Source organism: Bison bison, unplaced genomic scaffold (genome assembly GCF_000754665.1).
Source record: "Bison bison bison isolate TAMUID 2011002044 unplaced genomic scaffold, Bison_UMD1.0 scf7180017864306, whole genome shotgun sequence".
Lineage (NCBI taxonomy): Eukaryota > Metazoa > Chordata > Mammalia > Artiodactyla > Bovidae > Bison > Bison bison.
The window spans coordinates 1,216,351-1,230,308 of NW_011494878.1; the positions used below are offsets into that span (position 1 = coordinate 1,216,351).

A 13,958-nucleotide genomic window follows, 5' to 3' on the forward strand; every position below is an offset into this window, starting at 1 on the left:
CTGGGTGAACTCCGGGAGTTGGTGATGGACAGGGAGGCCTGGCGTGCTGCGATTCATGGGGTCGCAAAGAGTTGGACATGACTGAGCGACTGATCTGATCTGATCTGATACAGAGTGAAGTAAGTCAGAAAAACACTGATATAGTATATTAATGCATATATATGGAGTTTAGAAAGATGGTAACGATGGCCCTATATACGAGACAGCAAAAGAGACACAGATGTAAAGAACAGACTTTTGGACTCTGTGGGAAAAGGCGAGGGTGGGATGATTTGAGAGAATAGCATGGAAACATTTATAGTACCATATGTGAAACAGATCGCCGGTCCAGGTTCGATGCATGAGACAGGGTACACAGGGCCGGTGCACTGGGATGACCCTGAGGGATAGGATGGGGAGGGAGGTGGGAGGGGGGTTCAGGATGGGGGACACATGTACACCCATGGCTGATTCATGTCAATGTATGGCAGAACCACTACAGTATTGTAAAGTAATTAGCCTCCAATTAAAATAAATTTTCAAAAAAATGAAAAAAAGTATAAAAAGTTTTATACAGGAAAGGCCCAAATAAATAGCATGTACAGTAAGGAAGGTACTTGTCTTACTAAATTCACCAGACTATAGGTTAAAAACTTCACTGTTGAAACAAGCAATAAATTATAGTTTCCCAAGCAGTGAATGTATAATTAAATATAATTGTATAATTAAGTGTATAATTAAACATTTATGTTACTAAATGAAAACTTTTTCATATAGTGTCAACAGTAGTCCTTGCTGCATAATAAGCTCTTTGTAAGGACTGGTTGAATAAATGAGAGTTGACCTTGAGCACTTTAATTTTTTGCTGATTTTGAAAATGGTTTAATGAAAAATTTTAATTAAGAAGATAATTCGAGGTAGGGCTCAAGGTGTGGCCTATAGTCTGTTCATGTCAATATCATCACTGAGTCTCCAGAGAAGAGCCTAGGAGGGGACAATGGAAAGAGGTTGACTCCATGGAGAAGAGTTTGCCTCCTTCTCTACCTGCTGCTTCAAGTGAGAGGAAACACTCTGTTGGTCACTTGGACTTTGACCAGCATGGAGGTAGATGCTGTCGTTTGACAGAAAGTTTTCTGTCCAGTCATGCTCTACAGCATCCCACTCATATCAGCCTCTCCTTCACCCTGTCTCTTGTCCTGGAAGTGGATGCACAGCTTCAGCTGAGGACATCATTCCTGTGGCTAAATATGACCTCATACAGTGTATCCACCAGGCGGAACCCAGAGGCATATGGGGACATCAGGAAGCTCAGCATGGCAGCTGAGAGCCTGTGGCTTCCAGATATCTTTATTGAGGAGTTCATGCGTGTGGATCAGGCACCTGCAGGTCTCATGACGCATGTCAGCAGTGAAGGTCCAGAAATGAGCAGCCACCATGAGTGGTCCGCATCTGTAACCTGGACATCTTCTCTTTTGCCTTTGATGAACAGAATTTCACACTCGTCCGAGGCCCTTTCATCTAAACAGGTGGCCACCAGGTGCAGGTCCAGCCTTTGCGTGATGCGTCCTTTGGTCCCCGATGGCTTTTTGTTTGTCATCAGTACCTTCAGCTTCTTCCTGCCAGCAGAAAGAGAGCACTTCTCTTGGGCTACGCATCTTTCTGCTCATGATGATGGACTTATTCCTGGCCACTGGCACCCCGCTATCAGTGTCTCCTTGGCCCGTACTGCCTCTGATGGTGCAGGTCAGCCTCCTGGAGACCACGTTCATCACCTGTTTGCTGTACCTGGCTCTCACTCACGCCTTGGTGGCTCCATTCTCTGCTTTTGCACTGTACTGACCTGAGGAAATGCTGCCCCACTGCACCCCAGAAAGGAAATAAGGGTCTAGGTCTTACCTCCACTCCTCTGCCTGGCCTGAAGGAGCCATTGAATTTGGTGGGGAAGGTGCCAGGTACCAGAGAGGCAGAGTTAAATGGATGCCCTGCATCAGCAAGGGCCAATAGGAACCTGAGACCCAGAAGCAGCACTTTGTGGGCTGGTGGGTTCTGTTGAGCCACACGACGGGTGTCCTGCTCTTCCACCTCTACGGCTCTTCTTTTCCTCCTCTATCATCATGGCCACCGTCCTCTGGAACACCTTGGCAGATGTCTAAGTACAAACCCTGGAAACTGGTCAGGCTCTCACGCCTGTCTAGAGCCCAGCCACCAGCTGTCTTGTTTTTAATGCAGACCTTCTACACAGTTTCAGACCAGCCCTGCATCATTCCCTGGGCCCTCAAAAAGTCATGTCCTTGCTCCTGAATGCAATCAGCTCCCCTCAGCCAGCCCTTGAGCTCTGCCTGGATCCTCAGGATTCAAGTTCCTGATGTTACTACTTTGGTTGAATCATCCTCAGTAAACCCTTTTGCATGGGGAGAAAGGGGGAAATTCGACTTTATTTTTTGAAGATAAATTTTTAGTATAGTTTAACTAAGCCATTAATAATTTTATAGTTGATATTTTTTGCAGAGTGACTGAGGAGTTTTCTGTAAGTAAAACACTTGTGTTTGGTAGTGGAAATTAAGGATATAAGCAGGATTCCTAGGGAAACATGGAAAAAATACATTAATGAGTAACATAATGTGACATTTGGTATGCCAATAATAGTTACCTACTTGTTAAATAGGTCCTAAAGACCTTCCAGTGCATGAAAATAAGAAAACATTCTCTGTTAACATGTTGCATAAATCAGAATGACCATCATTTTGCCTGTTTTAGTTGGAACTTTTTGTACCCCTCCCCGAAATTATCATGGTTTCATTGCTTAAAATGCATTAGAATATTTCTACTTAACTCTTCTTCTGCAAAGTCTGTATTTTGGGTCTTTGATAATGATTTCAGATGGCATAACATAATAATTTTCTTGGTGATTGAATTGGTTACAAGTTCCTTAGTAGTAAACATTCATGGATTCACAATCAAAGTGAAGATACGAAGAAAAGAAAGGAAGAATTTGCTTTTCTGTATTTTTGTAAAATCTTAGTTATTGCTTTTAAAGAAATGCAGTTTGGTTTTGTGAGGCTTTTCTACCGTGTTGTTATAAAAATACAGAAAAGTTGAAAGGATTATGCAAGGGATGCCCTATACCCTCTATTTATATTCTACAATTACTTTAAAAGTATTTGCTTCATCACACATGGATCATCTATCCATCCTTCTATTCTTTCACGATTCCGGCTTTTTGATGCATTCCAGGCTGATGTGTAGACAGCACACTTCAGCCCTTCACCGTGCATACCTAATTTATCCATAGTGTTTTGTTGTTGTTAAAAATCAATGTAGCATTCTCTGTCTTGTCAAATGTATAATATACATCCATGTAACTCAGACTCTAATGATGATACGGACTATAGCTTGGAAAAATTTCCTCCCACCCCTTCCCCTAGGCCCTCTTGAATCTTCCTAAACTCAGAAGTAACCACTCTTTTGAGTTTTCTTTTTTAAATCAAAGATTAGTATTTTGTGTTTTAGAATATTATGTATGTTGAAACATACGGTATATACTCTGGTATAAGAGTTTTTTCACTCAGCATAGTGTTTTTGGGTTTCATCCATATTGTTACATATATCAGTAATTCATTCCTTTTTATTAATGAGTTATGTTACATTGTATGAAACCTACCACGATTTATCTGTTTCTTGACTGTTTCCTGTTTTGGGCTATTATGAGTAAAGCTGCTGAGAACAAGCCAGTTACTTGCTGGGTACTTCCATTTGATTAACTCAGGAGCTTAAAAATTAGTATGTTCAAAAATTTTCTTTAAACTTTTTTTGGCTGTGCTGGATCTTAGTTATGGCACATGGGATCTTTGATCTTCTCTGTGGCACGTGAAATCTTGTGGTGTCTGAGATGTAGTTCCTTAAACAGGGATCAAACCTGGACCTCTGCATTGGGAGTGTGGAGTCTTAGCCACTGGACCACCAGGGAAGTTCTCTAGTATGTTCAAAACTGAGCTCCCCCAGCTGTGTATTCTCCCCACGTCCCTGTGTCAGTGAATGGCAGCACCATTTACAGTGCTGTGCAAGTCATGACCTTGACTGCTCCCACTCCCTGAGCTCTCACACATCATCAGATAGAGTCCTGCCCGTACTGTCTTCATCACATTCAATCACTTTGCTGTAGTGCCTAATCATGATCCTGTTTGAAGCCAACACCATTTTCATCTGGATTGCCAAAATAACCATATAACTGGTCTCCTTGCTCCCTCTCTTGGCTCTCTCTCTATTACCTTTTCCAGACCACAGTCAGGGATCTTTGAAAAAATACACATTAAGTATACTACTTACCTGTTAAAAGATGTTTAGTTGTTTCCCATTGCTTTTAGGTAAAAAAGGAAAATCCTTAACATAGTTTTCAAGGTTCTGCATGATTTGACTTTCTCCTGGTTCTCATCTTTCTAACCACACTGGATTTGCATATCCCACATGCTTCATGCCTTAGACTTTATCCTCTTCTGTCTTGAGTCAGTCTCTCTAATTGGATTACTCCCATTGACACACAGTTGTGTTCTAGTGTCTCATTTTATTTTTTCATTTTTTTAAAAATCAATTTTTACTGGAGTGTAGTTTTGCAATGTTGTGTTAGCTTCTGCTGTACAGCACTATGATGAATTAGCCATACATATACATGTACCCCTCCCTTTTGGGCTTCTTTCCCATTCAGGTCACTGCAGTGCGTTAAGTAGAGTTCCTGGGGCCATATACTATATTCTCACTAGTTTTTTAATTTTATTTATAGTATCAATAGTATATCTGCTTACACTAGTCACTGCACTAGTCTTTGGAAGAACAGTTGCTGAAACTGAAGCTCCAATACTTTGGCCACCTGATGCAAAGAGCAAACTCATTGAAGAAGACCCTGATATTGCACAAGATTGAAGACAAAAGGAGAAGAGGGCAGCACAGGATGAGATGGTTAGATAGCACCACTGACTCATTGGACATGAATTTGAGCAAACTCTAGGAGATAGTGGAGGACAGAGGAGCTGGTGTGCTACAGTCCATGGGGTTGCAAAGAGTCAGAAATGACTGAGCGACTGAATGACAACAACAAGCAATAATATATATGTGTCAATCCCAACCTCCCAATTCCTTCCACCACCACCCTCTTTCCCTCTTGATATCCATATATTTCTCTACATTTGTGTCTCTGTTTCTGCTTTACAAATAAGATCATATATATAATTTTCCCAGATTCCACATATATGTGTTAATATATAATACTTGTTTTTTTCTTCATACTGTATGACACTCTGTACATCCATCCATGTCTCTACAAATGACCAGATTTCATTCCTTTTTATGGCTGATTAATATTCCATTATATATAGATACTGCATCGTTTTTTATCTGTTACTCTGTTGATGGACACTTACAATGGTTCCATGTCCTGGCTGTTGTAAATAGTGCTGCAGTGAACACTGGGGTGCATGTATCTTTTTGAGTTATGGTTTTCTCTGGGTATATGCCCAGTGGTAGAATTGCTGGGTTGTATGGTAGTTCTGTGTTTGATTTCTGAGGAATCTATACTCTTCTCCGTAGTGACTGTGTCAATTTACACTCTCATCAAATAGTGTCTCCCATGTTAAAGACAGACAAAAACTGCCTCTATTAGTTAGAATTAGAATTGTCTGTAGAAACAGAAAATAAACAGAAAGCAAAATGAGTGATATGTTGTTTAAGATAAGATGGAAGATTATTTCCCCTTAAAGAATTGTGTAGCAGGGCAGTGCAAGTCTGGGAGGCGCCAGTGCTCACTCAAGACCGCAGTAAACCATGTCGATTCTGCCTGTACAGTTTCCAAGGCTCGCAGGCGATGGCCTTTATCTTCATAATCCAAGTTGGAGCGTTAGACATCACAGTCCAAAGAGCAGGATGGAAGACAGACAAAGGTCATCCATTTCTCAGAATCTGCTATCATTTCCCATAACTCAGCAGAACTGAGTTACCTGACCATACCAATTCTTCAAGGAAGGCAGAGTACTTATTTTAGGTGTCCATGTGCCCAGTTAAAAATTGGAGGTTCTATTTGGGAGAAAGTGGACATTGGGCTCAGAGAAGGCAATGGCACCCCACTCCAGTACTCTTGCCTGGAAAATCCCATGGATGAAGGAGCCTGGTAGGCTGCTGTCCATGGGGTTGCTAGGAGTCGGATACGACTGAGCGACTTCACTTTATTTTTTCCCTTTCATGCATTGGAGAAGGAAATGGCAACCCACTCCAGTGTTCTTGCCTGGAGAATCCCAGGGACAGGGGAGCCTGGTGGGCTGCCGTCTATGGGGTTGCACAGAGTCAGACACGACTGAAGTGACTTAGCAGCAGCAGGACATTGGGCTAGGCTATTAGCAACTGCTGTATCTCCCTTGAGCCTACATTCCCTTCCAGCCACTGTCTTGCTTTTCTGCTTCTTTTTAGAATTAAAACTTGAAAGATTTTTCTATTAATAATGCTCTCCTTCAAAATCCCTTCTCTTCTCAACTCGCCACATCTCTTGTACTCAGCCTTCCACGTAGTTGGTTGTGTCAAGATTACCTGTGGTCTCCATGTTCCAAGAATACAAGGAATATGTCAAAGTCTTACCCCCTCAGTAGCTTTCAGTTCTTTTTCCCTTGAGGGACTCTCCTGTAGGCAGATAAGTCTTAGATTTTTCATTCATCTTCGGTGACTTTGTCATTCGCCATCTTCCCGGAAGCTCCTTGTCCTCCTATTTTTTCAGCATCTCCTATTCTACCCAATGCCTGAATGCTGGAATTTTTCAAGGTTTAGTTTTTTTTTTTTTTTTAATTATAGTCAAAGATACATAGCATAAAATTAATCATAAAATTTTACCATTTGAACATGGCGCTAAGTACATACACATTCTGTGCAACCATCATCACCATCCACAGGCAGTACTTTTTCAACTTCCCAAAGTGAACTTCTATAACCTTTGAGCAATAACTACCCATTTCCCGCACCCCCAGGTCCTTACGACTACCTTTCTACTTTGTCTCCTTGAATTCTCAAGGCTGGTTTGGCACCTAAATTAGGAGAACTTTTATCTCTTCTTAGTGTTCTTCCTATGTGGGAGCCTCAGCTTCCATGACCTTAAATATCATCTGTAGAAATCCAGATTTATATTTGTGGTTAGATTTTTCCCTTTGATCACTAGAACCTTATAACTTTAGCTTGATATTACCACTTGGATGGAAATCCATCTCAATATAACCTGTCTAAACCGTAAGTATTTTTAAAATATATGTATTATAACTGCATTGGTATATTTTTCTTCTTATTGTTTGGCCATGTCAGGCAGCAGGTGGGATCTTAGTGCCCCAACCAGGGATGGAACCTGTACCCCCTGCACTGGGAGCATGGAGTCTTAACCCCTGAACCACCAAGGAGGTCCCCAAACCTTAACTCTTATTTTCTCAGTCTCATTGTTCTTCTCCTTTCTTCCAAGCTCAGTGATGGCACCAGCCATCCAGTTATTTATACCGGAGACATGTGTGATTATTTCATCACTTCTTTCCCTCACACCTGATCAGTTCTGTCAGTGGTCTTGTGAGTTCTACCCTCAGTACATGTTGATGTGTTTCACTTTTCTTTATTCTATCTTCCAGAACCTTCTCCATGTTCCCATCATCTCTTGCCTGACAATTGCCGTGTTGTCCTAACTTCTCTCTCTGCTCTTGGTCCTGCTCCCTTTAATGTGTTCTTTTAAACACACATAAAGCCGTGTTGCTCTAATGCTTAAACCCCTTCATTGCCTTCCTAGTGTGCTTAGAATCTAAGATCTGAACTCCTTACCTTGGCTTTCCTGGCTTTGTATAAGTTGGCCCTTACTGCTCTCTCCATGTCATATGTCACTTTCTGCTTCCAGTCTGGTCTTCTTTCAGTTCCTTTAACACTGAGTTCCCGCTGCTTCAGGGCTTTCATGCTTGTCTTGTACTCTGTGCCTGCGGTGTTCTGTATTCTTTTTTTTTTTTTTAATTTATTCATTTATGGCTGTGCCGGGTCTTCATTGCTGCACATGGGTTTTCTTTGGTTGCAGTGAGCGGGGGTGACTCTGTGGTTGCGGTGTGTGAGCTTCTCATTGTGAGGCTTCTCTTGTTGAGGCCGCAGGCTCTAGGGTGTGCTGGTTCATTAGTTGTGGTGCATGGGCTTGGTTGCCCTGTGGTATGTGAAGTCTTCCCAGGCCAAGATCAATCCTCTGTGCCCTGCATTGGCAGGTGGATTCTTAACCACGAGACCACCAGGGAAGTCCTGTATATATTAACATCCTTCAGGTCTTGGGTTCAGTGACCCTTTAGAGACCCAGAGAGATGGTCCTAGCCAATATAAAGTACAAACCCTCTCACTGTTCTGATTCAGAGCATCTTGTTCTTTGTAACCCCTCCCCTGTGTTAAATGATGATGTTTTCCCCCCACTCTTCCTTCATTTACCCCAGTATATTTATTTTATTACTATTTTGAAAATGTGTTGCTTTCCCCCAGTAGATTGTAAGTGTGATCAGGGACTGCTGAAATTCTATTCCCTGTGACATACCTGGTGTTTAACACAGTGACTGGCACATGTGTGGCAGGCAGTGCATACTTGTGTGTGAGTAAAAGCTGGTCCCTCTCCCTAGCATGGTTTGTGTTACCCTCCTTGTGTGATCTGGATGGTTTGTGTTGCCATGCTTCAGATTGGGACTCCCTTGGTGAAGGTTGCTTTTCCTGATGAATAGACTACGTGGCATGTCTCTATCAGATGGTATCGTTGCAGCTTTTCAGTTCCTTTTGTGAAAGTTTTTGCCTCCTGTGTTGCATTGAGCAGGGTTGTTTGACTGGTTGTTTCCTGGACCACTGTCAGCCTCATGTGAGCAGTGGCTTGGCGGTTGGCGTCAGTCATTGTTTCCTATTAATGAACATCTCGCTCCACACTCACTTTGTTTCATAAATGAGTTTATAGTGGTGAAAATATACCTCACCAACTGGTTGACATTTCACAGTATGATAGGTATATGCTGTTTAATCAGATGGGACTAGGTGTTGGAGGTTGAGGATAAATGGAGAGAATCGTAATTTCTTGAAACCAGCCTTTGGAAAACTGAGTGATTTTTTTAAAACTGTATTCTCCTCAGATGTTAAGAACCTAAAATTTTGAAGGGAAAAACTGTTTTGAAAATTTCACTCTGAAAATCACATGAAGACATCTGAGATAATGCCAAATGCAATTCTGTGCTGTTGAGGATTAATGAAATCCTCATCCATCTGCATGTTTGTCTTTCCAAGTCTCCCTTGTGACATCATTAGTGAACTTAAGCCTCCAGAGACGGTCCTTTGGAAAATTTCATAATCAATTAAATTCATTTTTGAAATGTGTAAATTCTTTGAATATTACTCATAACTTTTTATGGGCTCCACACATTTTCCTGTATGAGACAGATTTAAAATTACTTTTGCAGAAAAATACATTTGGAGTACAGTAGATATTTTCTACCATGATGTACAAATTCAATGAGTAACACTTTTTCTGGCATCTTCTTGGAAGAAATGATTTCCAACATTAATTCAGGAAAGTCTTCTGGTTTTAAAAATCCTACCATGTTCAAGGGGATTCAGCTTGTGTTAATTGGCCTCAGTTTCTCAGCAGCTTTTTAGCCCTGGGCCACCTCCCCACTGTGTACCCTTGACCAAAAGTCAGGTGTTGGGCTGTAAAGCTGTCTGTTCATTCCTTCTTTCTACAGTCAAAGCACAGCTAGTCATAAAATGCGTGGGGCACCGGCTTTCGTGATTCTGGGAGAAGCACCAGTTACTCACTCTTTTGAGTATTTCCACATTCCTGACAGTTTTTCTGTAACCCATTTCAGATAAACAGAAAACGAATGGGTAGCGTCCTGGTTGTATATGACATACAGGCGTGTTTAGGCCCTATTGTATTTCTTCAAAAAGTGATTTTGATATGAATTATGTGTCTGCCAACATTTTAAAATGAAGGAGATTTTACATAGCAGTCTGGTTTGGTAGCTTTTCTTGAAAAACCTGCAAGACGGGCCGCTTTGGGCCAGCTCTTGCATGCTGATGGAGGCTGGTGTTAGCGCGCAGCCACCTTGGGCAGGACAGTGGTCTCCTGCTTTGGACTCCCTCCCACTGCAGCTCCCTGTTATTTCCCTGATGCTGAGGTCAAGTGTCAGTTACCATTTTTCCTTGTTGTTCTGTGGATTTTCTCATGATAGGATAAAATAGTTTTTGTATTGTGGGCAATCAAGGGGAAATGTGAATGAGAGGGGGACAGTGAATTCCAAGAAAATGAGAGGAGGTATATTTGGGGAAACAAATAACTTTCATCTCTTCTTTTCTTTTGTGGAATGTATATTTGAATTAAAAGCTTGCAGTATGCTTATTCATTTTTAAAAGTTTCATGCCTGACTTCTGAAAACAAATGAGTTAGGGACTCTTGATTAGATGTCTGGTTCTATAAAAAGAAAGTGAGTCCACCTGTGGGTCCCTCAAAGATCAGTATTTTGATTTTCTAGAAGCTTACAGATCTCTTGGAGTGAAACCCCCAGATATCCTCTCGATGACTTGTCAAGAGGGTAGCTGTTACTGGCTTTCCAAATAATTAGACCTTATAGGAATTGGCAAGTTTGTTATAAGTAGAACAGACTTTGCCCTGAGGATTTTATATTCTAAAAGGGAGATTGGGCTATTTAAAAATAGTACTGTCGTATAACTGGCCTCAGAGAGACAGTAGAATCTGCCTGCAATGCAGGAGACCTGGGTTCGATCCCTGGGTTGGGAAGATTCCCTGGAGAAGGAAAAGGCTACCCACTCTAGTATTCTGGCCTAGAGAATTCCATGGACTGTATAGTCCATGGGGTTGCAAAGAGACAGACATGATTGAGTGACTTTCACTTTCATTTTTCAGAGAGACAGTATAGCAGCTCTAAGGAGGGAAAAATTACATCTGATTGATGGAATCTTGATGTTGCTTTTATGTTTTGTGTTGAACAACAGGTAGAAAGTCAGTAGCCGGAGACAGTGAGACTGTCTAACACTGTGATTAAAAGCAAAGAATTGTAAGCGTCAGGTGTGGATAGGACAGTGGCTGGAGAGGTTGATGAAAGTAGAGGAGTTTGAGGAAAAGTAAAATTAAAAAAGGTGGGTAAGACCTGGTTTTGGACAGTCTTAAATTTTAGGCCACGAAGTTTATGCCTAAATTAAAGGATAATGAATAAGCACTGGCTGACTTTTGAATTACAAGAGAGACATCTTAGAGCCTGTGACTTGAACGAGAGAAGACTGAAAGTGCTCTCACCAGTGGTGAAACCCATAGTGTGGAACTCATTTTGTGGAAATGTTCCCAGGGGCCGTGATTTTGATGGAAGCTTATCTTAGATTCCGGATGCAGATTTGGAGAGAGAATCACTAGGTTCATGCAGCTTGTTGGAGAGGGTAGTGTAGGGGATGGGCAGCAGGGACGGAGGAGTGGAGGGGATAAAGTTTTGAACAGATGTCTTCTGGCATTTTAAAATTTTTCCTTTGGCTTCTTAATTGACCCCATATTTGCTCAGTAGTTTAGTCTCCACACATTTGTAATTTTTCCAGCTTTCTTCGCATAGTTGATTTCTGGTTTCATACCATTGTGACTGGAAAAGATGCTTGATATGATTTCACTCTTCAAAATTTATTAAGAATTGCTTTGTGTTCGAAGATATGGTCTGTCGTTGAGAATATGCACTTGAGAAGATTGTACATACTGTTGCATTTGGATATATTCTATATGAATGTTCTGAATCATGTTCTGCATTTGGAATGTTCTATATAATTCTATTAAGTCCATTTAGTCTAATGTTTTATGTAAGGCTGCTGTTTCTTTGTTGACTTTCTGTCTTGATCTATCCCTTGATGTAAGTGTAGTATTAAAGTACCCTACTATTATTGCATTGCTGTCAATTTCTCCCTTTAGGTCTGTAAATAATTGCTTTATATATTTTAGAGCTCAGGTTCATATATATTAAAAACTTTATGTCTTTTTGATGGATTGTCATCATTTTCATCCAGCTTTGTCTCTTGATGCCCTTTTTGGCTTGAAGTCCATTTTATCTGACATGAGTATGACTCTGCTCTCTTTCTTTGGCTGTCATCTGGTTGGACTATCACCTTTCAAGCCTTTACGTTGAGCCTATGTCTGTCTTTAGAACTGAGATGATTACCCTGGGGGAAACATGTGGCTGAGTGTTGTTTTTTAATCCATCTAGTCACTTCATGACTTTGGATTGGTGAATTCGATCAATTTACATTTAGGGTGACTATTGATAAATACTTAGGACTGCCATTTTATGTTTTGATTTCTGGTTGCTCTATATTTCCTTTTTTCTTTTTCCTTGTGTTTCTGTATGCCACTTTAGCAGTTTTCTATAATTTTTCTCTTTTCTCTTATGTTTCATGTTTGCTCTAGATTTAAAAAAAATTAATTTATATTTTAATTGGAGGCTAATTACTTTACAGTACTGTGGTGGTTTTTGCCATACATTGACATGAATTGGCCACGGTGCACATGTGTCCCCCCGTCTCAAAGCCCCCTCCCACCTCCCCCCCAATCCCATCCCTCTGGGTTGTCCCAGTACACCAGCTTTGATGCCCTATCTGCTCTGGATTTTTTTTGTGTGGTTACTGAGATGTGTACAAAATGTCTCAAAGCTAGAATAGCCCTTTTTGTGCTGGTAGCATCTCGTCTTCATTTACCTTTATGTGTTCTGTTCTCTTCCTTTTCCTCTTTTATGTTTTTGTTGTCACAAGTTATCCCTTTTTATGTTGTGAGTTTGTTACCAAAATGTATATATATATATATATGTTTTACTGCTCTTTCCCCTTTTAACCTTTATATTATAATTGTTTAACAACCTAATTTGATATAAAGTTGAATTTTTCTGATTTTTCCTGTCTGATCATCACCTTACTCAGTTTTGTGTACTTTTGCCTCTTCATTTCAGGTAGAAGAGCTCCTTTCAACATTTCTTGTAAGGCAGGTCTGGTGGTAACGAACTCCCTTAAAGTATGTTTCCTGGGAAAACCTTTATTTCTCCTAAAAACCTGGAGGATGACTTTGCTGGATATTCTTGGATGAGAGTATTTTATCTTTGAGTGTAAGCAGTATGTCATTCTACTTTCTTGGCCTGTAGAGTTCCTGATGAGAAATCTGATAAGAGCCTCATGGGGTTTCTTTGTAGGCTACTGGCTTTTTCTTCTCTGGTTGCTTTTAAAATTGATTCTTTGTCATGGACTTTTGACAGTTTTAATGTAATGTGTCCTGGTGAAGGTCTTTTTGCGTCAAGAGAATTAGATATTCTTTTGGCTTAATTGACTTGCATATCCAGTTTCTTCCACAGGTTTGGGAAGTTCTCAGCAATTATTTGTTTAAATAAACTTTCTGTTCCCTTCTCTCTCTCTTCTCTTTCTGGGATATCCATTATCCTTATATTGCCCTTTAAACACATCTTGCCCTTCCTTTTTTTTTTTTAATAGAATTTTTAAATTTTATTTTATTTTTAAACTTTACAAAATTGTATTAGTTTTGCCAAATATCAAAATGTATCCGCCACAGGTATACATGTGTTCCCCATCCTGAACCCTCCTCCCTCCTCCCTCCCCATACCCTCCCTATGGGTCGTCCCAGTGCACCAGCCCCAAGCATCCAGTATCGTGCATCGAACCTGGACTGGCAACTTGTTTCATACATGATATTATACCTGTTTCAATGCCATTCTCTCAAATCTTCCCACCCTCTCCCTCTCCCACAGAGTCCATAAGATTGTTCTATACATCAGTGTCTCTTTTGCTGTCTCGTACACAGTGTTATTGTTACCATCTTTCTAAATTCCATATATATGCGTTAGTATACGGTATTGGTGTTTTTCTTTCTGGCTTACTTCACTCTGTATAATAGGCTCCAGTTTCATCCACCTCATTAGAAC

At 40.7% G+C, this 13,958-nt stretch overlaps 2 protein-coding genes across 3 annotated transcripts in view; both read left to right on the top strand.

The window, feature by feature from the left end:
- BICC1 (BicC family RNA binding protein 1) overlaps nt 1–13,958 on the top strand; it is a 351,439-nt gene that overhangs the window by 165,775 nt on the left and 171,706 nt on the right. The gene's annotated exons all lie outside the window — the stretch shown is intronic.
- On the top strand, nt 783–2,315 carry LOC104997324 (5-hydroxytryptamine receptor 3D-like). Its single transcript, XM_010852024.1, has one exon. The coding sequence runs from the start codon at nt 996–998 to the stop codon at nt 1,821–1,823; it is 828 nt and encodes a 275-aa protein (XP_010850326.1). The 5' UTR covers nt 783–995; the 3' UTR covers nt 1,824–2,315.